At 40.1% G+C, this 27681-nt stretch overlaps 1 protein-coding gene across 3 annotated transcripts; it reads left to right on the forward strand.

The window, feature by feature from the left end:
* The first annotated feature begins 154 nt into the window (after positions 1-154).
* On the forward strand, positions 155-27657 carry kntc1 (kinetochore associated 1). 3 transcript variants are annotated; one of them, XM_088618040.1, is made up of 64 exons: positions 155-238; positions 765-905; positions 1860-1980; positions 2072-2187; positions 2476-2554; positions 2665-2742; positions 3057-3091; positions 3400-3510; positions 3817-3910; positions 4158-4210; positions 4398-4510; positions 4603-4657; positions 5002-5100; positions 5286-5356; positions 5784-5846; positions 5939-6014; positions 6402-6527; positions 7266-7355; positions 7490-7555; positions 8023-8084; positions 8392-8503; positions 8783-8926; positions 9101-9157; positions 9243-9344; positions 9512-9631; positions 9918-10061; positions 10347-10445; positions 10656-10759; positions 10987-11089; positions 11306-11440; positions 12282-12401; positions 12610-12682; positions 12766-12833; positions 13120-13409; positions 13748-13920; positions 14160-14257; positions 14484-14628; positions 14839-14895; positions 15098-15261; positions 15586-15690; positions 16176-16304; positions 16807-16923; positions 17453-17562; positions 17774-17987; positions 18142-18231; positions 18534-18705; positions 19097-19155; positions 19375-19591; positions 20380-20453; positions 20776-20986; positions 21236-21348; positions 21865-21920; positions 22572-22650; positions 22805-22929; positions 23184-23319; positions 23598-23693; positions 24188-24244; positions 24351-24405; positions 24765-24828; positions 25115-25244; positions 25809-25898; positions 26229-26374; positions 26678-26768; positions 27206-27657. In XM_088618040.1, exons 2-64 carry the CDS (start codon positions 774-776, stop codon positions 27230-27232), a joined length of 6711 nt encoding a protein of 2236 aa, XP_088474166.1. In that variant the 5' UTR covers positions 155-238; positions 765-773; the 3' UTR covers positions 27233-27657. The 3 variants fall into 3 exon arrangements, with proteins under 3 accessions (XP_088474166.1, XP_088474169.1, XP_088474168.1); XM_088618043.1 differs by having other exon boundaries at positions 5286-5329; XM_088618042.1 differs by lacking the exon at positions 155-238 and adding an exon at positions 244-344.
* Positions 27658-27681: the final 24 nt, after the last annotated feature.

Genomic DNA, 27681 nt, shown 5'->3' on the forward strand with positions numbered 1-27681 from the left:
CGTTTTGCTTCGACCTTATAATATTATTGAAACAAAATGTTTAACATCGTGTACCACATATTGCTTAATAAATACACTTCAGAACACTAGTAGCTGTAGAAGTTGTTGAACAGGAAGTTGGCTGTATTGCTTGTAGGTTTCCATAGAAACGCCCCTGACACCGGAAGCATTTACTTCGGATTTCTAATCCCGCCAAATTTCAATGTTGACGGCTGGGCGGAGGTTCTCCTATCTACAGGTGGTGTTTATGTTTGGAATGTCAACCGGGGTGAATCGATGCAAAATTTTTATAGTTATCAATAGAGGCGATGCAGTTTGTATAAAAATCGTCTTTGCTTAATAACGTGGGTGACTTGATTGTTGTTCGTCATACGATGCTATTGCATTTTGGTGCTCGTATTTCTAATTTGAGGGATTATCACTAGTAATATTCTTTATTTCATCATTTTTTGTATTTGCGTTAAAAAAGTTTTGCATAAATTCAGTGATACTTTTATTAGAATTTACTGATCTAATTCTAATCTAATTAGAATTAGAAAAATGTAGCCAATATAGTATGAAATTATACTGCAATCCACAATGTGATTTAAATATTACTGTTCGCCGTGGAGGAATGAGAAAACACTCTATTTAACCGCTTAATGTGCCCCGGTGATTATCTAACGGCGAAACTAGCTTCTTGACACAAGGGAGGGGTTTATGGAACAGTTTCATTACACCGCTGCCGATTTGAATTTGAAAGGATCTTTTCTCGGCCGTGTCAGGATTGAGCGATGTGGACCCACGTGGAACTTCTGACGAACGACGACACGGGCACAGGTCGGCTGAGCATCGACTCCAGACAGGAGTGCGGTAGTGCCCTTTACCAGGTGGACACACTGGTCAAAATCTCTTCTTCTGAAAAGGTAATACTGTTCCCACGCGTGTTCCGTCACCCACTTTCCAAGGCATCTCCTAAAACTGCCAGCCATCCATTAACAGGGGACACAGTTGTGCTGAGAGAGCGATTAGCGCTGTTGTAGGCTAATTCTATCCCAAGCGCTCCCGTTCCCTCGCACATACGAAAGACAACGCCTTTCAGTTCCTCTCGTGTCTAAAACTCGCCCCTGATGAGTTGTAAATTGACGGTGTGTGCGCGCCCCCCTGCCCTGTCAAATGATATCCCGACGGATTAGACTCGGGCTCGCAGCAGCCCTTGACGGATAAAGCGATTGCTGATAGAGCAGAGATGGAAGATGTTTTGAAAGGAGAATCAGTGCTGTATAACACGGCGTGCTGGGCTGTTTTTAAGGACTTACACATTCAGCCTGTGATGTTCCTCGAGTGTGCTGTACAGAGAGAAGGAGGTGGATTGTGCCTTTGGAGCTGATGCTCTCTAGGAGCGGGTCTGATAACCTCTGCTCAGTGAGCCTCTGTGCTGACTGGTTTTTATTCAAACTGGGTCCTTCATCACCAGTGCTAATTGCAACCCTTAAGTGATGTGACGCTGGTTGTTTTCTGCACTTTCTGGACTTTGGTTTCTGCTTTTCCTTCTGCTTAAGTTCAATCGGTTATATTCCAGCTGTGGTACATGAACGAGGGCAGTCTTGAAACTCATTGATTGGCACAGGGTTCGTTCTATTTACAAACCTCCTTCAGGTTTTTAAGAGCTGATTTTTTAAAGGCCTGGAAGTAAGGTAAACTACTCCATGTTTACAAACTCACCTGGTGCAAACCCAGAAGAGAGGTTCCCCAGGATGAGGATGGTGAATCACGGTTCTTGAGACAGCTGGCTGTTTTCTTGTTGGAAATTCATTGTAGTGTCCAGAGTGTACATGAAATCCAGTCAATTAACCCCCTACCTTTTCTGTGTATTGTAGGTGATTTCCAGCCCAAACCTCTATGCCTCTCACAGTTCAAATGGCTGTGTTGTGGTTGCCGATAAGACTGTGGTACTGTTGGACCAGAGCTGCCTGTCGGTTTTGTTACAGCTTCAGTTTGGTCAGTCCCTACACCCTGTCACTTTTACTATTATAAAAGTCTTTCTGTGAAATGGTTCTTATTGTTATTTAAAAAAAAAACATTATTTCAGACTCTGATGTTGACACAGTGGGTCTCTGCCAGGAAGGACAGTTTCTGGTGGTCGGGGAGAGAAATGGAAATATCCACCTTAATTACGTGCCGGAGAAGAAGACAGTGTTGACAAAAGTACGTTTTATTCATCTTTTTTTTTTTAGTTAAATTCAAACAAATTTACAAGGGCTGTACTGTTAAACACAGAGCATAATGGTATGTGAAGCCCAAAGGAAGTGTGAATTGCACAGTGTTGGCATTGTAGAGTGTGGTATTTTATAAGAGTATAGTAAAGGACTAGCAAAATACAGAAGAGAATAATACATCTTCCACCTGAATAGTGCAGTAGCCAAGTCTGATATATCACTTGAAACATTGTGTGAATTATAAATAAAATAATACTATTTTGTTTTGCTTTGGTAGGCTCTAGTGCCGAAGCCTCGCTGTGACAATGAAAAGACCTACAAAAATCTGCTCATTCAGGAGGACACATCACTTCCAGGTAATGTTTGAATATGAGATTCTCCAGGTAGTCTGCTTTGCCTAAAACGTGAATGGAATTATATTGTGTCAGCAACCAAAGGTCTAACATATTTTGTTCATTGTGTGCAGGAATCTACCACATGTACTTCCTTGTTTCTGACGGGTTCTTTCAAATTTCAAACCTTCAGCTGGAAAAAATTCATATGGGTAAGCTGTACCCCCTGTTATATCATGCCTGTCTTCCTCTCGTAAAACTGTCCCCATTGTATCAAGCCAGTTCTTTAAAAGCAATATGATGAAATTACATGTCACTGTTCAAACATTGTGTAATATTGTACTATTAGTTTGTGTTTCTTTAAAGCAGAAGAAATTGGCAATTATCTTTGTATTTAAGATATTTACAAATTCACGGTTGAATTACTCACTGAGCAGTTACTCACTGATAACATCTTCTTCACAGCTAAATGAATATAACTTTTGATGATCGTGTATACATCCTTTAATGAATTTTCTTTTTTTAGCCATAGCAAAAACGGACTTTGGCACCTTGAAAGAGGTATGTTATGTACAATTGCAATATACCTATGTCCTTTTTTATCACTTTGAAGTGATTAATATTCAGAATTGTTTCTGATATCCAATTTGTAGTTGTTGAAATTTTGTTAAAAGCTTTAAAAATATTTTGGTACTTGTTTAAATAGGTCCACTATTTTCCGAAATGTGTAATTAATTACCATTTGACAAATACTCAAACTTACGGTCAAATTTTTATCATGTCAGAACGTTTTTTGTGAGGTAATTTTCGTCTCTACTTTTTTCTGTCATTTGGCTCAATTTGATACTTAAGTGTCCTTTCATTTTCAGCTTCAGAATCCAATCAAGATTGCATTCTTTTCCACTGAAGAGAGACACACCCATTGGTGCCAGCATGCTGAAATCGCTGAACTGGCAAATAACATACAGCTTGTAATTGGGGTGCGTTGAGACTGTTTACTTATTTATTTCTCTCAACTTGCATTGTTTCATGTCCGTTGTCTAAATCGATGCGCAGTGATTGCAGCTTAGCATAGGACCAAATAACCAAGGGCATGTCTTCACTTGCTGTGACTCCTGGACTGAACACTTTACCTCATAGTGTCTTATGTAAGCCATCAGATATACTTTACCAGTTGCTGTCCCATTAGATGTCATGGTGCCAATTGCTTGAATTTAACATACTGTATCTCTTCTTCCAGTCTCCAGTGAACTGAGCCTTTCTTTCATGTCTTGTCATGTCAACAGGGCAGTGGAGACCATGTGCTCTCCACATGGAAAGTGGACCTGGTTCAGAAGACGTTGTGTCTTAATAATGTTATGGATTCCAGTTTAGTAACAGGTGAATTTCATAATAATTTTGTTGCATGGTCTTATAAAATCCACTCCAGCTTCATAAATTTAATTTTACCCCACTGATCAATTCATAAAGTATCACCTCAGGCCTACAAAGCATTTAAGTTTTGTATTGAATCTTAATGTATATTTAGCATGTGTATATATACAGTAATAGATACATGTTAATATACTATTAGGAACTAAATGTGAATTTTGAAATGTTTCTAAGTGTGTGTCTTGCTCTTTTGCAGGTGTGAGAAAGACCCAGATTTTGGGAAATGTGATGTTTGTTTTGGACAATGAGGTGAGATGTGTGTAAAAATCTTGTCAATAATATTTGAAAAGCTTAAAGGACCTTTTCCCAGGACAAAAAAGCAATCTGGCCCGTGTGACAGATCCAATATATTTTATGTGCAAAATGAGTATGTATTTTGCTGCGAGAAATTAACAAGATGGGTACTGAATTACATTGTTTCGTGTTCTCCCTGCAGAATTTCTTGAGCATGTGGGATATATACTCTCTGGTTATGGTGTGGTGCTGGCCATCGCAGTGTATCCAGGACTTCCTGCTTACAACAGAGGGAGACTCTGCTTCTGTGGCCACGTAAAATCTTCATCACTGTTAGTTTTTTGCTTCAGCGTTTATTTCCAGGTCTTTGTTTTCAAACTCATTTTTAATCTTTAATTTTTATACAGACAAGAAGATGCAAATTTGAAGCTCATAATCCTGACGGCACAGGACAACACACAGGTGATACAAGACCCCTTTTATTTTTACTGGTATAAAGCATTGTGTTTTCTACAGCATTTCTTTTTCGCTGGTCCATTTATCCCAGTGAATAATTCTTTTCAGCATGTTCATTGTTCACAGATCATTAAATCTGCCGTAGTTAACCAATTCCCAGTGTGTTGAATGCACATTTTTAATTTACGTTTTTTTTTTAATTCAAGATTGAACTGACTTGACAACTGGAGCATTATGAGATGAATTTTTCCTACCACAAAAAAAATAGGATTAGGTTACATCAGAATAGAATGCATTTCAGGTGGTGATAAAAATGTTCTTTCTCATTCTTGCTCTTTTTGGCTTTGTAGAATAGGAACCTGACCGTGTACTCGGTTCCTTCAATGAGCCTGCTCTATTCACTGGAGGTCTCTGATGTTTCCTTTCTGGTCCAAACTGGAATCAGCACGGTAATAATATCCTTCTGTGAAAGCATCACCGACCCAACATGAAGAATATGTGTCCGTATGTGTAGCATGTTTCCATTATTCATCAGAGATCACTTTTGAAATGGATGAGTGGGTTTTTGAGATATGAACGAATGTTTTTTCACTTTGAGTATTATCATATCACACCTTTTTTCACTGTATTTCAGGACACCATATATTTACTTGAAGGAATTTCTGAAAACCAGGAAAGGTATGAAAACGGAGGTGACAAAGAGAGGTATTCCAGCTTATTGTCCTCACAGAAAACAGTTTGTGTAGTAATCAATTTAAAAACATGTAGTTTAGATTACCTATTGAGTGGCTATTAATTATCTTCACACCACTGGAAGCACCACCACATGTACAAATGTATTCTCCTTTATTAGAGGTTGTCAATATGACATACTTGTTTTTATGCACTATATATTTTTCTTCAGTGTGTTTAAGTGCAGTTAATAATTATTGAATTGTTCCTATCTTGAAAGCTGTTTGATTAAAAAAATATATTACATTCATGGACTATTTCACAAATTCTAGTTGGAACTGAACTCCAAGTCATTTAAATTTAAAAAGGCTCTTCAAAGCAGTCTCTGATCAGACTGCAAAAACAGCCCTCGTGTTTTCTTTCCCACTTTCAACAATACCCCTTTTTAATTGCTTTGCAGTTCCGAGGGTATGGTGTCTGCCATAGTTTTGCGATGTCTCACAGAAGCCCTGCCGGAAAATAGGTTTGAAGCATTAAAAATAAATTTTGTATACCTGTGTTTCATATAGACACAAAGGAATTCAGTAACCTATATCCATGTGTCTTTTTAAACAGGCTGAGTCGTCTCCTCTACAAGCATAAATTTGAAGAGGCAGAACAGTTTGCCATCCAGTTTGGACTTGATGTTGAGGTACTATGATTCCGATATATCGTTGACTTTCAAGAAGGATTTTTTAAAATCATTTTTACTTTAATCCTACTGTGCCATGGTGTTATTAGCCATATTGTGCAAATGTATTTTGAAAGCCACTTTCAGTCATTGACGTTGACTAGCATGTTTGGACTGTGTTGTTCTGAAGTGCTTTCATAAAAGTAGCATGTTGGTAGATATTTGAAAATATGTATTATACCCTCACATGTCTCACCATTAATTTGAATGTGCATTCTGATTTTTGAGTATGTTAGTGTTTTTTGCAGCCTGAATATCTGCCATTGTCTCTGATCATTAATGGACAGTGTGTCGTATTGTTTGTGTGGGCGCAGTATATATGAGTTGTCGTTCCCTCTTTCTGCCCAGCTTGTCTACAAAGTCAGGCTGAACTTTGTGCTGGAGAAGCTCGCATCAGTCTCTGCTGGGGGCTATGGGCAAGCTGTCTGGATGGAGCTGGTAGAAGAGGCCAAAACCAATTTGCACAAAATTGTGGTATGATATTTCCCAAAGAGAAATCAATGGCCTTGCATTATTTCTGAGTAATTGGCAACACTATGTATTTGTATACGAAGGGTATAGTTTTGTTTTTGCAAAAGTCTTTGTGGAGTATGATATGTCCAGCTGCTCTTCTACCATTTGGAAAAAATCCTTCTCTTTTGTTAATCATGCGGTGTGTTTTTACATTGTATAGTCTTAATGCCACACTAATGTTTTGTGAAGTGTCATAAACCACATCCAAAGTGCATATAAAGTCTTTGAGCTGTTCAGATAACTGTACTGTGGAAAGTACTCATGCCAATGGTATCATAGGGAGCACTGAAGGAAAGGTAGGATGCATCACACGGTGCTGTAGGGGGTAACATTGATCTAAAAATGTGTTTATGCAGTGGCTTGCATGGATCTCCTTCTGACGCAAATGACCCTTTGTCATCCACTGTGATTGTCCATGGGAAGAGGTCCCCCATTTCCTCTTGTCAATTAAAGAGAACTACAGGAGTGTATTTTAGCTACGAAGCTCAGATATGAAAGGATGTATTCTTTAAACGGAGATAACACTAAAGTGCAAATCAGACAGTGCAAGGTCACAGTATACATAGCATCTGTGGGTATGTGTAGGATTTTGTTATGGATGTACTGCTCACAATAATGACAGGATATGAGAACTGATTGTGGTTTGCTTGATAAACAGTTTCATTTGACTGAATTTAAATGACAAGGTCTCCTTTTTAGGACGAGCAGTTTACCGTGCAGTACTGCATCAGTACTCCCTGGCCTACCTTTGACACCGCACAGGAGATGTTAAATTACGCCAAGAACAAAGTAAGCAGCTCTAAAGTTTTATGTTTTTTCAGGACAGTGCCGTAATTGCCCAGTCTCTTTAGGTGAAATAAAAAGCAACGAAATGTGGCCTCTCAGCCAGACTTCATTTCAGTAAAATCTGTGATCATTAACAGCTTTTGAAGAGAGATGAACAGAAGACGTCCACGTATATGGAGGAACTTCCCCTCCTGCTGACTGAGGTAAGATCTGTCTCAGACAGTCAACTGTACAGGCTGTAACTGTGCAGGTTCCGTTCTGTGCACACATGTCTCTGGTCCAGGTCTGAACTACAGTTCACCACACATGACCATGCCTCCCCATGCAGTGGCACACAACAGGCAGAGTGCTGCCAAGGTAGGGAGGGCGTTATCTGGCCAGGGCCGACTCTGCCGTTGGCTAAACAGCAAATCCTTTGACGGGTTAGGCACCTCTGTGCTTGCAGCAGCATCCTTCAATCGGTGTCAACTCGCCCGTAAAGCACGGTGGAGTTTGCAGAGTGTTAAAAATGAGCGTTTGCAATAGACGGACATAGCTGTAGGTCCTTGTCCTTCCACTATCCACAGCCATGCATCCAATTATTGAAACTAATTACCTGTTTGTTTTCTTTCTGAACTGTATTCACGTGCTCATTCTTCTATGTGAGATGTAATCCAGTTTCGCTCCCCAGGTGCTGGAAGCTCTAGCAAAGCTCACTACCTTCTATGGCTCCTGTGGACCAGAAAAATTTAGGTGTGTTCAGCATTTTCTTTTTTGTGCCAGTGAAATGAAGGATTAGAGTTCTGTGAGCTCTTAAATATCCTGCTTGCCTGATTTTGAAGGCTTTTATGTGGATAGTTGTAATTAATAAATGTTAGCTTTCACTTTCAATAATTAACTCAACTCGTAATTGTTGCCACATCATTATAATGCTGCTTTGAATATTAAAACTTACTCTCAGACGTGCATAACTAGTCCTTGAGGGCTATAATCCTTGGGTCTCTCCAGAACTAATAACATTTTCCTTTCTTTTTATCTCTCTCTCCCCCCTAATGTGCAGTGGAATCTCCTGGATTGAATTCCTGAACAGCACTGACCTTCTGAGTGACATTATGTGGTATCTGAAGGAGCGAGACCTCAGGAGTGCTCAGTACCTGTGGCTGAGACACCAAGCAAGTTTCATTTCCATCTCTAGTTTTTCTAAGTCTATTAAAATTAAAGTTGCTGCACAGTCTAATGTGCTTTTGCATATGTTATAGTTGTATTAAAAATAAATCTTCGAAATTACTCTCTCTTCCACACTAAGATCATCAGTCAGTGAGACAATACAGATGTTCACAACTGCTGAGAAAGGGAAGCGAGGCAAATTATTTCACAATTAATACCTGAAGCACAGTTTTCCAGAAGAACTAAGATTAAAAATGTTCATGTCTTTTGATTAACACTTGCAGCCCGAATTTGAGAGGAAGTTTGATGAAAACATGCTGGAAACACTACTCTCTACGATCCCTGAAGATGTCCCATCTCGTGATCTCTGCCTGTGGTTTAAAAGTGTGATCACCCCATTTGTAAGACGAATAGTCCCAAAAGGACAGGTTAGCATCTATAGCATCTAAAATATAGGATTTAAATTAGTCTTAAACTTAATAAAACAATTTTTTAAATGTTATTCTGTTTATTCCACCGATGTATGTCTGATCAGTTAGCTGATTTTAACTTTCTTGCACAACACTGACTTTTAATTTGATCTTCTCTGTCTCCATTAACAGAAGTCACTTGTAAGATGGTTGGAACAAAGGTCAAGGAACCTAGAGCTAACTGAAAAGGTAGTCCGTATTCATTTTCCCTTTTTCTGAGGTATGACCGACAATTCGATATGTAATTGTTGTTTTGTTTTTTTCCCCCCACTAGAGTAACTGGCCAGAAAATGGACTGGAAATGGCCGAGCTATACTTTGTTTCTCGAAACCCCAATGAATTAGGACTGTCTTCTTCATGGCTTTGGATTCCTTTGGTAAAATTTCTCGGTTCTCCTTCTTCTGAAATAATCATCTTCTGCCTTTTTTTGATCTTCTTATGTCCATGTGTTGGCCAGAACCAATGGCTTCTGTGTTTCCTCAAGTGGTGCTCGAGGACATCAAAAACCTTATCTGGCCTAATACAGCATTTTTTATTTCCTAGAAGGAGGATGGTGACTGCGAAGAAGTCGAACAGTTGAAAGCTTTGGTGCGCAACTTGCGACAGATGCTGGACCTGTATAAAAAATACAATTGCAGACTGCCACTCTCGGACTTTGAAAAGGTGCGCTGCAAGCCAAGTGTTTTGCAAGAAGATTCATAAGAACGAAGGGTCCACTCGAGAGGAGGCCGTTGGGCCTGTCTAGCCCGTTCATTGGTCAGTTAATTGAGCTAAGGACTTCACCCAGCTGCTTCTCGAAAGAAACTCGGGGTATCAGCATCAAGAACGCTGCTGGGTAGTGTCTTCCAGACTCCCCCAGCCCTTTATTTAAAGAAGTGCTTCCTGCTCTTGGTTTCAGATGCAGTTCCCCCTAAATCCAACTTGTGACCCGTGGTTTGTGTCGTTACAGGAGAATATGACAACAATCGCGTTCCTCATGCTGGACAAGGTTTTGGCACCGGAGCTCATTCCATCCACCATGGAGACAGTCATAAAGCCCTACGCTGCAGAGCACAACCTGCAGCTGGAGGAGCTGCTCCTGCAGTATATTAAGGTTCGGAGCGAGACCTTGGGTCAAAATGCATCATTGCAATACAACAGTGCATTCTCAGTCTTCATTTCTTTCCAGCTGTTAACACTATACACTTTTCCCAGTTACGTCTTTGTATAGGCCCAGATTAAACCGAAACTAATAGAACTATTATCCAATAGATATATATGTATCTATTACAATATATTTTTAATTCGAGTTAAATTGTGTAAGAAAATTAAAATGGAAAGAAAAATGCTCTTTTTGGTAGAAAAAGTAATGCGGAATTTGTTGTGGATGGTCTAACAGGATTTGCTGGAGCGTTGCAGTTCTCGGACTGCCTCTCTCTTTGAAACGGAGGGGGAGGCCAAAGCTATGGCTGTGCTGAGCTGCATGACTGACACGGATGTAAGTGAACCCCCTTGCTTAACCTGTAGTTTGTAGCGCCGTTGTTTTTGCTCTCCCCATGTTTCAGTCTCCGCAGTGACAAAAGCGAGGTTTATGTGTGCAGGCAAATGCTTTTTTTTACCCTTGTCACGCAGGACCGCATGTTCTGCGGCCTTCGGTTAGACTGCTGTGTTGCGATGGCATGTAAACCAAGCGTGTCCTCTTTCCCAGCTCATCTTCGATGCAGTGCTGCAGGTCATGTACAAGGCTGTTGTTCCTTGGAGTGAAGCAGTGGAGCATCTGGTCCAGCAACACCTGGAAATGGATCATCCCAAGTCAGTTTTGAAATCCGTTTAATCTTTCTCCCTGCATTTGCAGCCATGCATCCGTCTATTCTCAGAAAGTCGGCTATTCGTGGCAAGTGGAGCAGCAGCTTGAAGCCTGTAGTTTAGACTTTTCAAACTAGGTTTGCAGCTCAGTCCTGGTGATCACGGCTGAAAGTGAAATGTTACTGTAGAAGGCACATGTACACTTTAAACTGTAATTGTTTAATTGTTATCAGGGTCCTTCAGCTTCAGGAGAGCTACAGGCTCATGGAAATGAAGAAACTTCTAAGAGGATATGGCATTAGAGGCTTTAGCCTTTCTGATGACAAGCAGGCCATGGTTAGTGTCAAAACATTTCTGGAGCTCTTGCACAGTGTTCTTTGCTTTGTAGAGTGTGTGCTCAAATTCTTTATTTTCAAATTTCTCTGTATAAAACAACAGTTTTTTGCTCCATTTTTTAAAGTATTGCACTTCACATTTGATGATTACATGCATTTAAATTCCATAACTGGCTTCCCCTGTAAACCTGGGCACCATGTCTTGATTCCTTTACAGCAAATGGTGAAATACATTCTGAAGCAGGACTTGCCCTCTTCCTTGGATGATGCTTTGAAGGTGGCTGAAGCCTACAAGCTGTCCACCATTGAAATCTACATTCTCCGCATTGTTCATTTTATCAGCCAAGGGAAAGTACGTATGGATCTACTCTGCAGTCAAGCCCCAAAAAATGTAACCTGAACATGCATTTTGAAAGTCATGAAACATGCATTTCTAATTTTGGGAAAATGCAGTTCAGGCCATGGCCAGTTAATCTTAGAAAAATTTTTTTTAAAGAAGCTTATCGTAAAGTACCCTTCATAAAAATAAATCACTGGGTGTTGTACAGGGCATGAAACGCAGACGAATACAAAAAAAGGTGTGGGTACCATAAGAAACAAGATTTTCATCCAGGTTTTACTGTGGTTTTCTCCCACAGCCCAAAGATATACTGGTAGGTTAATTGAGTACTGGGAAATCTGGCCCCATGTGTGAGCATTTGGTCCGAAGTGTCCCTATCCTTCTCTTAGCCTGTTGCTTGCTGGGATAGGTTCTGGCTCCCCCCTGACCCTGAATTGGGTTAAGCAGTTAGAAAATGGATGGATATCAGCCTTGTAATAAAAAATAACCCCTTGACATCTTATACATTTTGATCTTGTTTTAGTACCAGTTTAACAAAATATGTTTTTGGAATTGAAGCCCTTAAAGTGGTGGCTCTCTATGTGTTAGTGCATCAGGTAATTGCTAGGAACTCTGTTAAGAGACTCGATGGAGACTGGTTTCTGACACACTAGCTTGTGTTGCCAAAGTTTCTTTTGTGGAAAGTAGTCTGGGTTGCTTACATTGTTAGTGCAAAAACTGGTAGTTTGGTCAGATACCTTTCTCGTCTCACAGCCCACAGCTCTGACTATTCGCACCTGTTATTTTTGTGTTTGTTGGATGTTTCAGTAAAAAAAAAAACCAAAGGCGCTTTTTTGTAACTTTTATTTTGCAGAGGGAGGAGTGCCTGAATCTACTTAAGCGTCTTCCCGGCGAGGAAGCAGAGTGCATTGCAGAGAGGCTGGCCATGTGGGCTCGCCTGGAGCTACAGGACCAGACAGACGTCTCTGAAGAGGTGGGGCTGAGCAGAAGAATACTGCTAAATGAGACTTGTTTTCTACCCAGCAAGAAAAACCAGCTAGAATATAACTGAGATTTATTGACTCAAGGTTTGAAAGCCACCTGAACAGATAAACAGAATAATTACCAGACGTAGGTTGGAACAAGACAGATTATTCATATGGTTTTTCACAAATCTAATCTGTTTTCTTTTGTTTTGGAAGGGCAAAACCCATCAAATAGCTGTAGCCCATGTGATGGTGGAGATATTGAAATTTCTGCTGAGCATTCAGAAAGGTAGGGGTCTTGTTCTCCCTCACCTTTTTAATTGTCTTGCTGGGTTTAAATTGTAATGCTTTCTATTTTTTTCTGTCTGACAGACAACACATTAAAAAGAATGCAGTGTGAAAATAATCTGAAGATGTTTGAAGCGATTGCCCACTTACAGGTATGTAATTGCAATTGATTTGTAATTTGATTGAATTCCCTTTCCAGTCTCAGTAGAAGTTGAACAGTGAGCCACTGGGGCTAGCCACTAAGATTGTTGCTGATAAGAGGCAAAGACGTAATAAACTTAACCCTGCAGCCAAGGTGTCTCTTGAGGAATTAAGAAGTTGTGTTCTAATTTGTGCCATCATTCTTTTGATTTCCAAAGTTGATTTCCATCTCTCCTTCAGCGAGAAGCAGGAGAGTCCCATTGATTGCAGTGTTCTTTTTATGTGTGAAACCCGCAGGAGGATTTCGACATCTTCCTGTCTCTGGAGGACTACGAGAGCCCTGCGGTGCTGGCTCAGTTCCAGGAGGAGCACATCCGGGCCTACGAGAGCACGCGGTCCCGGGCCCGGACGGAGAAGGCCTCGGTGGTGGCGAAAGACCCGGATGGCAAGACCAAGACCATCTCCACGGAGGCGGGGCTGTACCGGCTGGCCCTGCTGCTGCAGCGCTCCGAGGAGGAGCTGGGAGCAGACCTGGCCATGAGGGCCCTGGCTGTGGGCAAGGTGGAAAAGGCCCTGAAGATCTGTTGGTGAGTAGCAGTAGCAGAGGGCCTTAAAAAACTGCTGACCCCGAGGTCACAGAACAGAGGGCAGTTCAAGTTCTCCAATCCGGAGATGGCAAACCCCAGTTCCTGAGCGCACCCCAGCAAGATCACACCAAGACTTTGCTTTCTGAAATTTGGAACGCATTTAAGTTTCTGATCATTTTTTTTCTACCACTGTTTATTCAGTTTAATCGCAAACTGCCCACTCTGATCCTCAAAGGCTGCATGTGCCATATGACCTGCTGGGAATAATACGTTGCACATTCTCGCCATGACCGGAGAACAAAACCTCACTGTGCCGCACCCTCTTGTTCTAATTGCAGCGAATTGTATCAACATCACTGTAATGAGAAGACTGGGCAAGTGCTTTTCAATGCTGCACGGGACCTCTGCCAGATGCTGAAAGCCAACACGCCTATGATAATCCCTGATGGAATGAATCTTCCGGCTGTGATCTATGAGTTGGCCTGTCAGGCAGCCACTATATGTAGTGCAGGTACCTCTGTCTGTCTGGTTATGGACTGTGAGCTGCCAACTACTGTATGTTCATCATAGATAACTTTTGCATTGCTAATGTGATTGTTCAGTGTATTTTTTTAAATATCTTAAGCTGAATTGCATGAAGTATAAAGTATAAAAACAACCAAGATAAATGCTTTTATGTACTATTCAGATTTAAACTTAACGTTAATAACCTTAAAGTTAATATTGATCATCAAGCTTGGCTTTTTGCAGACCTGTTACTCGACTGCCAGGAGCTCTGCAAAAACACCTTAGCTGCCATGGATGTGTACAGGCAGTGTCAGATAGATGACTATGGCTTCATCTCAAAGGTGAGGAGACGCCAAAAACATTAAGACAATTACCTGTACCTATACTTTTTGTAAGAACATGGATAAATGGGGTACATTTTCTTTCTTGGTGCTCAGTAGAGTTGCATGTAATGGGCTTTCACTGCACAAGATTTGCTTCTTATCTTTACAGTAATTCCACTGCCTACTGGCTTTTTATTTTTTGAGACTGTGTAGTAGCTGTCATGGTCTCCCTTTCTGTTTGCAGACCTCTTCTTTGGGGACTGACAGGGATCCCTATGGAGAGTGGACCTTTGAGGATTTCTTCAATGAGGACGGCATAGTTCTAGATCCCATAACAGTGCTGCCTGTTCTGTACAAAATTACTACTAGCTTTGTACCCCATTCAGAGGGTATGGCATTCTGAACGCTCCTTATTGATGATGCCTCTTTAAAGGCATACTTTTTATGTAAAATACTGCACAATAACACCAGTAACATTGTCATTTGTATTATTTTGTTATTAACATATACTAATATATTAATTTTACTATAGAAGTACGTTGATAGGTAATGGGTGTTTTGTGTTGTATTCTGAATTATTGTTGATTTTCTTCTTTTAGATTCAAAGCTTTATCCTTTGGATTGTTCCTGCTTGTCCAACTGCTCTTATACTGAAGGTAACAGGAAGCCTTTCATACTGGTTACAGTCCTAGACCTTATTCTGATAAGGTTTTAAATGGCATCAGTACACTTTCATGACACGTGGTAGCATATTTTTAAGATTAGTTATTCTTTTATAGTCCATGATGTTCGCAGTTGTCTGAAGTGAGTTTTCAACTTTTTGGGTGCGTCTGACCTTTGTTTTGTCTTCCCCTGAAGGTAAAAACCACCTCAGGCAAATCAAGGGCCCCATTAATGAGATGGTTCAGAACCTACATGAGTGCAGCCAACTGGAGCTGGCCTTGAGGCTGATGATGAACTGTTTTGGGACGTGTCTGCAGCACATCACATCTAACAACATGGATTTGACTCTGAGCTCCAAGGTGCGTGGTTCTGCACCGTGATGTGCAGTCTTCTGGACTGACTCCCTTCAAGCTTCGTACGAAGTGCAGAAAATACAAACCCTTTCGTTCACTTGTCAAGCAAGTATTGCCTCATATCCAGGTCTGAGCTAAGCATAAAGTTAGCTTCTTTATTTATGGCTTGAGCTATGACAGTACATAAGAAACATGCAAACCTTGCAAAAGCACTCAAGTACTTATAAGTGTCAAATAGTTTATTTAAAATTAAGCAGATTGTATTTATATTTAAAAGCTCAAGTTCTGTGGGAAGTCAAAACCCTCATCAGTAAGTCCCCTTCATTTTAGCTGCATGATCTTCAGCATCTCCTTGAAGACAGAAACTTTGTGGTGTCACTGGGCGAGAGGACCATCTCTGTCATCAAAGATGTTTCTTTGGCTTTATTGCATAAGGTGAGAATATGTTTACATAGTTCATTTTATTATAAAGAATTTTGATATACAGTAGTTTTTATAGTCTTTAAAATGATTTAAAAAGTAAATTATAAGGAAATCTCCAACTGTGATCTCTAGTCTTTCTGTCTGATATGTTGGCTGATACAACTGTTTGTCTCCATGTTTCAAATACCGCTTATGTCAGAAATGTCTTCCACATGATTGATTGAAAATTACAAGCTCAGCTTTTAATTGTCATGGGCTTCTTCATTCTAACCAATGGAAACCTACCATCAAATACTTGGTTTGTGACTTGCAATTGGCAGTTTGATCAAGGTCTGTCAGTTTAATCTGTTCTTAAATGTGATTTATTTTGTGTGTCTTTTCAAAATGTCTCATTCTGCAAGCTTGAAGAAAGCCTCCAGATGGGAGTTGATAAACGTTATGAGTTTCATCATATCTGTTTTATTATTTCTAACTTTTTTTCCCCCATCATGATGAAGGTGTTTAACTGCAGAGTGGTGGACTGTGACCTGGCTATAGGGTACTGCTGTCTGTTACCAAAGAAAGATGTGTTTGAAAAACTCTGGCACGTAATCAACAACACTTGGCAAAACTACAACAAAATTCTGGTAATTGTTTAAAATATACTATAAAGTGAGTGCCAGCATGGTGTTTAGTGCTTCACAGCCTGCTGAAGTCTGGGTTCAACTCCAGCCTTGGGCATCAGTCTATGTGGCGTCTGCATGTTCTGTCTTAATTCATATGGATGTGTAGTAGGTGCACTGGTTTCTTTCCACCCTTTTAAAACATGCTTGCTAGATCTGATTTGTTTTCTAAACTGCCCTGTCTCTGTGGCAGTTTGATGTACTTCCTTCCTAGGGTAAGGTCAGCTGTGTGCTCTCAGTCCCACGTAGCACCCTTAACCTCTGACAGGCCCGCTGTGACTCTTATCAGAAGAGGTAGCTTTCTGACAGACAAGTAGATGGTGCAAAAGTTGGCAGGCATGCAACACAAAAGCTATCTAAGAAAATTACAATTTGAAGTGAAAACAGACTAAGCGTCTCTTTTTGAAGTAGTGCTAGGAGGAGCTCTGCTGCAGAGCAGATGTGAAATGCTGTTTTCTTCCTTTAGGCTGTGGCTGCTATAGGTGCCCACCTCTCCGTTTTGTATGGAGAAGGGGAGGAACACCAGAAATTCCTGTCCTTGATTGCTGATGCTGAGTGGGGCATCGAGCTGGGGAAGCTGGGTGTACGTATACGCCTGACATTTTGAGTGTTGAGAACAAGTGGAGAAACTGGTTATCTACGTGCCTGCAGAGTAGTTAACGGGCTCATTTCTGCACATTCAATCCGTCTGTTCAGAAGATTGCATTATTTAGATGACGCTCCATGCTGCTTCTGGGGACATTCATCTAAAGCTCCTTCTTGGGCATTCAGATCACTCAAGTGAACTTTAGTTTTTCATATTTATGTTTTTTTTTTCTGACTGCAGCTACAGTATATGCATTTGGCAGTGTTGCTTTTATTATTGTAGAGCATAGTGGTTTGGCCTTTCGTGTACTATTGCAATCAGTCATTGAATCATGGCTATATTTCAAAGGAGCACTGAAGCAATCCCAGACAGATATGCATTAAGTTTTAGATAACGTTGAAGTGGTTTAGTAGCACTCCCACTATTATTATCAGAAGGTCAGGAACAAGATTCACTCTAAAATGCAGTTTTGCAAATCACCCTGTTAATCTCTTAGTACCATTTAACCAGAACATTTTTTTAACAGATTTCTTTCCAGGCTGTATTCAGACAGACTCCTGAGAAGAAGAGGGACCTGATTTCTACTCTAGTGAAGAACCGGAATGTCAACTCTGAATTAATATTAAAATACTGCCGGTAAAAATCTTTTTTTTAACGAGCAATATATCGGTTTGAGTTATATTTAACATTTAGCTTGTTAACAAAGGCCTTTCAGTATGTAAATTATTTTGCATGCGTCCAGGTTAAATGTTTTTAAAGAGTTAAATCTGGGTTGTTATTTGATGGTTTGTAAGTGTAGTGAATGCTGTTGTTTATAATAACATGACTGCTTTTTTTTTTCTTTCAGCACATTTAACCTAGAGACTGATTCTACCTTAAATCTGTACATTAAGACTCTTCTGCTTCATGGTACAAGCATTGATCAGAGTGAAGATGAGCCAGCAACAGACATCGGCAGCACTCTGGACCACAGTGATGCCCTGGCCAGAGCCCTCAAAATTATCCCTCTGCTCAAGAGTGCAAATGAGCTTGTCATCAGCCTAAATACAGCCATCATCAAGGTCAGGTCACTGCTTGTGCTTATGACATCCTCATCGCAGTCTAACATCAGAAGATTTAATGTCCTTTTGATTTATTTTAAGTATTGCAATGGACTCTTTTTCATTCGTGTGCATTCGCCATGTAAAATTCTTGTGTGTTTTCTTTCATTTCCAGCTCAGCCCTTATGATTACGAAACAATTGAAGGCATTCTTAGAGTAATCCAGACCACGGATGAAAAAATCACAAGTTTTCACCTTGATCAGGTGAAGAAAATACTTAGACCGTCTTAAAATTAGAAGTGGTTATGTATAAAAGTGTTTTTTTTTCCTGAAGCGTTGTCTTCAACACTTTTACTACCTTTACATTTTTTAGCCTTTCGGGTTTTTAAAGTAATAACACTGTATAAGAATAGTGCAAGCTCTTAGCTAACCTTTTTATTTAAGTTAAGAATGTGATCAAAATTAAGCTGGAACAGTATATACTGTGAATAATACAGATTAAACCCCCCCCCCCCCCAACAGACATGAGTGTGAATCTGAAGCATGTCTCTTGTGTGTTTCTTTAGGCATTAGGATTGCTGCAGCACCTGAAGTCCTACAAGCGCGTCTCTACACCTATGGATATAGAGCACCAATACCTGCAGGAGAATTCCTTGCCGCGCTCTCCTCTTACACACACTAGGCTGCCATTTCACCTCATCTTCTTTAAGACCTCTCTCTACTTTTGGAAGATTATCTGTAAGTAAGATCTCGTGAGACTCCAACTAGCTAGTGTCCAGTTGCATTTATAATAAAACCTCTTTCAGTCACTTTCATTTTTAAATTCTGTCATTTTAAGTGTAATTACCAAATACAGGGAATACAGTGTCATTTTCTTTTTACCTTTGCTGTCTCAGATGAGGTTTTAGTATCTGTTTTTGGGGACACATGCCTCAGGGTATCAATGGATAAATGAACAATTATCGCACAAGTCAAGGTTGTTCAGGTCCTTTAAGAAATGTTCATAGTTGTATCCACTAACTACAGAACAGGGAGCCTCCCCTCCCCAAAAAATGTTCACGCAGGCATGAATCTCTTACCTCCAGGGTTGCTTCAATTTGTTTTTGTTTTTGTATTTCAATGATATCAGCTGCTGAGCTCAGTGAAGAGACTTTTCCCACACTGCTCCTCATATCTAAACTGATGAAGGTAAGTTGTGATTTTTTTCTTGTGTGCAATGTGAGAGTTGATATGTATGTGGGCTGTGATTTTGAGTGTGTGGCCATTGAACGTTTGGTTTCTTAATAAAACCTTTCAGTTGCTTGTTTGCTTTTCTCTTCCAAGTTTTCTTTTGTATAGTCTCTTGTATTTTTTTTTGTTTTCATTTCCTCTGAACTTATTTGCTTTCTTGCTTTTAACATTTTTTAGGTGTGCTTAGATAAACTTTATATGTCAGCAGTCAATCATGTCTTTGACAAAAGACTGAAGCCTCAGTCTCTGAAGCCGTCTAATGGAAGAAAGCCTCATGTGATGACCAAAGAAACCATAAAGACAATGGAAACCATCAAGACCTACCTTTTGTCTATTAAGAACCCTGAATGGGCTGCAGCTGCAGCTCACAAGATTGCTCAGGAGCTGCCCACAGGTCAGTTCCAGACAGAGTTGCCATTACTCCTCAGCAAACCCTGGCTTGACACAGCCTCCTTATCCATCTACGCATGCTCTGCATAAGAAGGTCAGATAGCAACTGCAGGCCATTTGGCCTGTCTGGCCTGCTGATAGTAGCTTATTGATCCCAGGATCTCATCGGCTCCTACCCCAAGGGTTACTCCCATAACTCTTTGGGTCAAGACGTGCCTCCTAGTCTAGGTTTTGAAAGTACGTCACATACCGTTGGTGTGCGTCCTGGTTCATGTATTAGTGTTCAGTCTGAAGAAATCCGTTGGGTTTAGTATGACAGTGCCTTTGAAGTGACAGTGCTTTACTTGTTTCAAATCGCCTCATAGTCTTCTTTCTTCAAGACGATATTGCAAATGAGGCCCAGCGAGAGCACTGTACCATTATAACATCCCACGATTTGGATTTGACATGTTTGACAGTATGGCCTGACATTATGGTTTTCTTTTTTAGTGCAATGTTTATGTAAGAATGCGTTATTGGATATGGTTTACGTAAGTTAAGTGACTTGTGGGGCCTTTGAACATGTGACTTGAACATTTTTTGGTGTAATGAAACTAAGATGGATGTGGTTCACTAATCAAGAGATGCTGCACCCTGCGATAGAGTAGCTGAAATATAGCATATACTTTTCTGTAGATTTGCCTTTGCTGTTTGAGAGTTAATACCACTAAACTGTTTTTTGTGTCCTAGTATTTTTCCAGAAGCACCTTCTACTGCCTTTTCATTAAAAAAAACTAAACACTTCTCCCACAGGTATCCTTAAGACTACCTCCTTGAACTTCTGCTTGCTTCTAGCAGAGAAATGGCTGAAGACTTCAAGCCCTGAGGTTTGAACTTAATTTTGTGTATAGTTTTTTGTAACAACTCTTAAAGGTGTGTGCCTTAAGGAAAACCAAATGGCAGTGACACTCAGGAGAATATTGCTAATTCTGCCTTGCAATTCCACAAAGAATATCCTCGGTGTCTTTCACAGCTTACGGCAAACCATTTACATCCAACCTGTAACAGATCTTTGCCGTCTCCTAATTTCATCACTCGCTAAATATTTATTGTGAGACCTGTCCTGTCATTTTTCTGACCATAAAGGGAAAGTTGCTTTTAAATTATTTTTAATATTACATTATTTTCTCCCCCCCCACACACACACAGGATCCAGCTCACGCAAAAGCGGAAATATTTTTGGAGAAGCTCAAACTGCAATACCAGCGGTCAGCTACAGAGAATACGCTCATATCTTACCATTTAAACTCTCCCGAGTATTTGAAGTCCACCGGTTTCCCTGCCAAACTCATCGTCTCCCTCTATGAGCACAGCAGCATTGAACAGCGGCTAAAGAATCCCGCAGGCAGAAACTACCCCGGTAATTTAACTTGACAGATATTTTGTGCACCTCCTTTTGGAAGATCTCAAAAATTAGGAAAGGCACGATTTCGGTTTTGAAGAAGCATGAAGCAGGTCATGGTGGTAAAGCTGAGTGGACAAACTATTGGTGACTCTGAACAGGGGAAAAAAAAAGAAACATGCAGGGCTTTAAGGAGTGAAAAGAAGCATTTACAAAATGTAATTTTGTTAACAGAACACATTTCAATTGTTTTGTTTTTTCTTTGAGACATACATGCCGTGGCCAGAGAAATCGCATCAATAAATAACATCGATTTAAGCAAAATCCGGGATTTGCTACTGGACAAATGGCTGTGTCAAAGCACAGCGCCTGCAGTAAAAGTGAGTACCAGTTTCAGTATGACATCATTCTCGTAACACACTAGTATTTTTTCCGTAGCTATCGCACTAAAAAAGCTTCTATCTCCCTGACTACATTCTTATGTAACACAGTTTGCTACTGTCTACCATCCACCAGCTACCCCATTGAAGGCCCATTCCAAGACAATGTTTGTTTTTTTTAAAGCATAGATGGTTTATTTGTAATGTAAGAGAGGTTTTGGGTTCGTATTGCAGTTGTTCTGTTTCAAGAGATCATTAACTCCCTGATGGCAGTATTTGTTCTCAAGGGACTTGTATTAAGGAGTGACTAAACAAAAATTAAATGTGTTCTCCTGAGGTTTTTGCTTGTGTGAAAATATATTTGCTAGGTCCCATCCCCTGAGACAGGAGAGAGTATGCAGTTCCTAGAACGCCCTCAGTAATGAAGTAGTTTGTCACGAATCTGTTCTTTATTTCTAGATTGTATTTTGGATAAAAGATTCTGAGGTTTCTTAACATGGATCTCTTTCTTATTAGGATAATAACACCCAGCACTATGTCACCGACATCCAGGAAGACCCAGAACTCATGAGGTACAGTTGTCAGCTGTGTTTGTCTTCTCAGCCTGCTGAGAACTAAAAACAGCACTGCATAGATGAGTAAAAGATGAGTAAAAGATTTTTTATCATTCTACAGGGTGACTATATAACATGAAAACTGAGAGAAAAACACCTGGGTCCAGTTTGTATTTCATTTCTGTACAAGCTGAAGGACATAAGGCCTGTTACTGTTCTTGCCTTTTCCTGACTGGGTTGTTTGTGGCTTGTTGATCTTATAGGGCTTTTTGAATATCTCTGAGACGGGCTGTTTTGGGTACAGACTATTCCAAGAATCCTGCCATTCCAGAAAAGATGCCTCGTGGTTTATTAATTAACGTATTTTCTCATGTAAAGTAACAGAAGATGTGGTTATATTTACCATGAGAATCTACTGTGCATCTGGCTTGGTTTAGACCTAAGTGGAAACTGAGAGGGGTGGGGTGTGCAGTGGAAACTGTGGAGATCCTTTTACTATTTTACTTTATTCAAATCATCTCCAATTGAGGCTTTTTGTTTTCCATCACACTCCCCAGCTTTTGAGTTTGAGCATTGACGCAAGGGGGCGAAACAAAACAAAACACCTGTTTGCTGCAGCAGAGGTCATTTAAGGGCACCTGCCATGTTTGTCTTTTGAAATTCTCCCAGAGTCATCTACTTGCTCCAGATGTACCCCATGGACTTCAGTGCACGAATGCTGTACGCCATTGTTACTGCAGAAGTTTCCGTAAGTCACAATCAAGCTTAATTTACAGAACCAGTTCATTTATATAGGCTGAGATTTTTTTTTTTCTAGAAAACAAGAACACCACATCACAGCTTCAGCTTCTGTAGAATGTGCGTGTGTGTGTACAAATGATTTTTGTTTCTCTATAATCCAGCCCATATCCAACTCCGGCCCTCGACTGACTTTTGGAAACAGAAGCCGGGCGCTGATGTGCCTCATCCAAATTGCCGACACGAAAACTCTGGAGTCCCTCCTCAAAACGTCTATTGAAAAAATCAAGTAGATCCTTTTTCCATTTCATGTGCATTTATTTTTTTCTTTCTTCAACATGCCCATTGCACCTATTGCGAGGCACTGTTGCACCCCTGTCATTTCAACTTATGTCGCATTTCAGCGAAAACCTAGAATTGAGTCTAAAATTAATGTTTACTTCATTTTTTTTTGCATAAGTTTATTTCTTTGGAAAATGTGATCTTCAGTGGAGTAAATGCACCCCTATGAGGTGCTAAGAGTGTTGTTCCCCATTGTTGCAGACACTACCTGAAGTACTGCATCTACCTCTCGGAGTTTGAAGTCCTGAACATTCCCTACACTGTGGAGTCGTTTCACAGCAGCCCGAAGGAGGGCATGATCAAAGGACTGTGGAAGAACCACAGCCACGAGCCCCGGGTAGGAGTGCTGGCGAGCCGAAAGACCAGATCCATCCTCTCTTAAGTATTGGTGCAGACTTGCTGAGGATTTGGCCCAGAGAGTTAAGCAGAACACTGCTAAGCATCTGCATTACCCTGAAATGAGAAGAGGTATCAAATACAAAGTGATTCAGGCAGATTATCAGACAGCAGAAAAGTTAAAACTGCAGATTTGAGTACAGATGTATGACATGCTGTGCATTGTGGGGGTCATGTATCTCTTCTCTGACATCAGCTTCGTCTGTGTTCCTCCCACAGGCGGTCAGGCTCGTAGCAGAGCTGAGTTTAGAGTACCAGGTGTATGACCCTCAGCTCTGGAACGGGGTGTTACAAAAGCTGATCAGTTTCAGCATGGTAAGTGTCCCAGGGCATCAAGGCTCTAGCAGCTATCACAAAAGGGAAAACTTCATGACTTCAAATCATTAGTTTAATTCACATTTGTTCCTGCATTCAGAGTCTTATTGTCGTGATGGTGAGGAAAGATTAGATCCTCATCCTTCAAAAGTATTTTGCTCAGCATCTAGTAAACACATAGTTAATAAGGATTAATAGTCCTGTACATTTCTTATGAGCCCAATAAAGACTGAAGATGTCACCAGCATTGAAGGAATCTAATGAGTCTTTGTTTAAATGAAAAAAAATGGAAGTGATACTAGGATTTTGTTTTTAGACATAATGTGATGCCAATTCTCTGGTATTTGCCTTATACGCCAATAAGTTTGTGTCCTAGATGAAAGAACATAAATTAAAAATCTCACTCTGACACCTACTGATGACCTGTAAAGTTCCACCATTTCCACAGTCATTTTAATAGTCCCCGTGAGAATCTAACCAGATTTATTTTTCAGACCTGTTACTTGCGGAAAGTTTTAGTGGCCTTAACTGCGGTTCATTCTTTATGGCAGGTAAGTATAGGTAGTTTTTTCATCTCGGTAATCCCTGCAATCTTTAAATGCAGTGGTTCATGTTAAACTGGTACCTTACTGTAAAAGGTGTTTTTTTCTGTTAAAGGTTCCTAATTTCATCAGAGCCTGGAAGAGTGTCATCTTGGCTCCTTTTCTCTCCGGTAGGTGACTTAATGGGATGGTTTTCCACTTATTATGTTCATTTTTTCTTTTTCTTGGTTGACAGTTTGTACAAGTCATATTGTACATTCAAAATGTATTTTCCTTACCTGCAGTGTTTATTTTTTTGCAAAATACATATAGCTGAAGAAAGACCTCTAAACGTTTTTAAATGACATACTGTCTTCATTAGACACCACAGAGCAAACCCATTATTTCCTTAACTACTGGCACACTCTTGAGAGCAATTATGCAAATTGTGCATCTTAAACTAATTATATAGCTTGTACTGCTTAACTATGTACGTGTCCTAAACAGAAGAAAGTCATGCTTTTTTTTTCTTTTTTCCATTGAATTTCAGCCTCTATTCCCCTCAGCCCTCAACAACGAGAAATGTTCTATCAGACCTTTGTTCTTCTTCTCAAGTAAGTTCTATAACCACATTAAGTAAGTTTTCTAAACACATTGACTACCTGGAATTGAGCCCTGGAAAGGTACTAGATAAAGAGATAACATGTCTGTCTTTGATTTCTCAAAAAAAAGTGTGTTGCTGAAAAGTTTTCTTTGTTCTAAAACCATTACTCCCTATCAGTGTAACAGACAGTTGACTTTGGTCCTCATTTCATTGTTCGATGGCATAAACCAGATGGTATGTACTGTAGGTGAAAGCCAGATTGCAGAGATGTTACATTGCATGTCCTTTGCCTGCAGGTGCCCAGTCCTTTTTGATCTAGACTTGATTGGCATTGCAAAGCAGTTTGCTCAGTTTGACCTGCCAGCCTTTACTCTGGGCTCTCTTCTGCTGATTCCATGCTCTGAGAAAAAGGAGCAGCAAGTCCAAGTAAGAGCAAAGCCTGGATCTCTCAGTATAATCAAGTCTGTTTTGGTTTTGGTTGGCATCTCAGGCAATCTCACCTCACCTGGCCAAAAGCCATTGTTCAGTGGCTCTTGTGTAAAGTAATTTTATTTCTTAGACACATGATGCATTAAGGAAACAATACTTTAATTTCTCTTTGATGACCTGTTTGTGGGGAAACCACCACACTGTTCACTTCTTGTAAAAAAACATTAATTCCCACAAAATATTTGGATATACAGATAGAAGAGAGTGATAACGGAAAACACTGTGCATCTACGTAAACACAAGGCAGATAGGAATCTGGTCACAATGGGAGCAAAGAAGAGCTGCCAGCTTGATCCATTTTGAGCAGCTGAAATATCTGTAAGATCTCGACTCCAAATGGCCATAGAAAGGAAAGACCACTTGATTCCAACAGCATAAGATTTGGGATTTAGCTAAGAGATTTTGAAAGGTCAGAGTATGAACCCACACCTTAATTAGACCAGCTGTAAAGAGTAAATTAACCTGTTTGGCAGGACTGAAAGAACATTGCTTTTCCCACAGGGCTTCCTGTCATCCAGTAATCTGGTCACAGTTCTTCAGCAAGTAGAGGAGCACATGAACACTGGAGAAGTAGCTGGGTTTTCGACTCAGGTGAGTATTTTCTTCCAGAATGTGTATGGTGCAGGATGATATGTTTTGTACTTTCCACTTTTTTTTTAAGATGACTTCCTGTATTTTTTTTTATTAATGTAGTTCCCCTCATGCTGCTACTCGAAATTCCCATAATATGATCTAGAGCTTGTTACTGTACTTGCACTATACTGTTTTTGTTAGCCTTTGATAATTTTAGTGTGTGCTTGATACAGTGATTATTGAGCAGTGAACCGCCCTCGTGAAGTATGTTTTTCTGCATTCAATGTTAAAATCATCAATGCTGTCTCATAAATCCCTGTATACCCCCATTTGTTTTACCGTTTTCAGATTAAAGACATGGTGTTGAACTTCATGTGCAGAAATAAGCTTTATGAGAAGATTGTGAGTAGCAAGCTGTTTCCTCTGCTGAAGCACCATGTGATAGTAACAAACCAGGTGAAGGATCTCATGGACTACCTCGTAAACAGCAACCGGTAGGTCCCTCAAGACAACCAACACCCATCGTATCCTTCTTTCTTGCATTGGTGTTCTAATTAACCGTAACTTCCTGCTTTTTCGGGCCAATGCGAGTTCCCAGGTGTTTTGCACGCAAGCCCAGAGGCTGCTGAACCTCTTGTGTGTTTTTATGGAAATACCTAAAGCACCAACAGAACCATCACTAGGAAAGAGGCTGCTGCTGTTGTTTTAACATCAGCATTGTCGGAGCCCGCCAGAGTCCCCCACTGTTTTCTGTGTGGCGAAATGTAATCTGACCTCCTGCGATTTCTCCTCTACAGCCTTGATGATGCCGCCACTCTGGCTGCCGACCATATGAAGCTCAGGGGGAAGCACGTGCCAGCCAACATGACTGCCCTTGAGGTTTTGCAGGTAACTGGTGTAGTTCTGAACATGACAAAGGCCCCACCAAGATGATCTTTTCTAACTACCTTCTGCACAAAAGATGCACGCCCTTGTTAATCTTGCATCGCAGTAGGATGTGAACTTGGCTTCAGTGTGCCTTCTCATTTTTATAAGCAGTGCGAAGTGGTAGATTTTTAGGTGCTTCCTCTTGGTTTTGTTCTAGAGTGAATGCTGTTTCCTTTCTATGCAGCATGCATATTTTACACAAATGAAACGTTTTTTTTTACAAACAGGTTTTACCAACAGAAAACCATAAAAAAAAAAGATTTTCACCTGTACTGACTTTGGCTGTATCAGCAATCTCTTCTGAACCTCGTCAATTATATTTTTAAAAAATGGGTTTATTTCAAGAGGAAAGTTCATGACAAATGTGGTTTGATCATCATATTTCTGATACTTTACAGGAGTTCCTGAAGAATTATGAGGGATGATGGAAGTAGATTGTGCAGCGCAAAGACCATGGGCACTTCTGATCTTCTATATCTTCCTATGGCAAGATATGTAACAATTCCACTCTAATAACATTGGACATGTAATGTGTGTATTTGAACCATGCTGTTTCATTTCTGTAACGCAATCCAGTCAGTGAATTTTAATATGGTTTGAATATTTTATTATATGGGTTACTTTTGAACTTGGCAGGTATTCAAAAAAAATTCTATGTCAACATTTGAATATCTCAATCATTTGTTTTCTTGTTCCAAGTTTCCATGCCAATTCTTTCTTTTCAGAGTCTAAAATAGATCGGAAAAATAGATGCTTGTAATGCATGAAAGCTTTTACTATAATCGTCATTGTGAATCTGTATGTATAGTCACGTTGAACCTAATTAAAAACTTAAAAACTAATTAAAAAATGTATCATTGTATTGTGTTTGGAA

The sequence above is a fragment of the Lepisosteus platostomus genome, chromosome 24, assembly GCF_059453375.1.
Source record: "Lepisosteus platostomus isolate fLepPlt1 chromosome 24, fLepPlt1.hap1, whole genome shotgun sequence".
NCBI lineage: Eukaryota > Metazoa > Chordata > Actinopteri > Semionotiformes > Lepisosteidae > Lepisosteus > Lepisosteus platostomus.

Bases quoted from the DNA above. Each gene is read 5' to 3' on its own strand.
- kntc1 (XM_088618040.1), top strand. From the start codon at position 774: ATGTGGACCCACGTGGAACTTCTGACGAACGACGACACGGGCACAGGT. The intron at 1,981-2,071 runs GTCAGTCCCTAC...ACATTATTTCAG, and splicing joins TTTGTTACAGCTTCAGTTTG to ACTCTGATGTTGACACAGTG. The intron at 13,410-13,747 runs GTGAGTAGCAGT...TTCTAATTGCAG, and splicing joins AAGGCCCTGAAGATCTGTTG to CGAATTGTATCAACATCACT.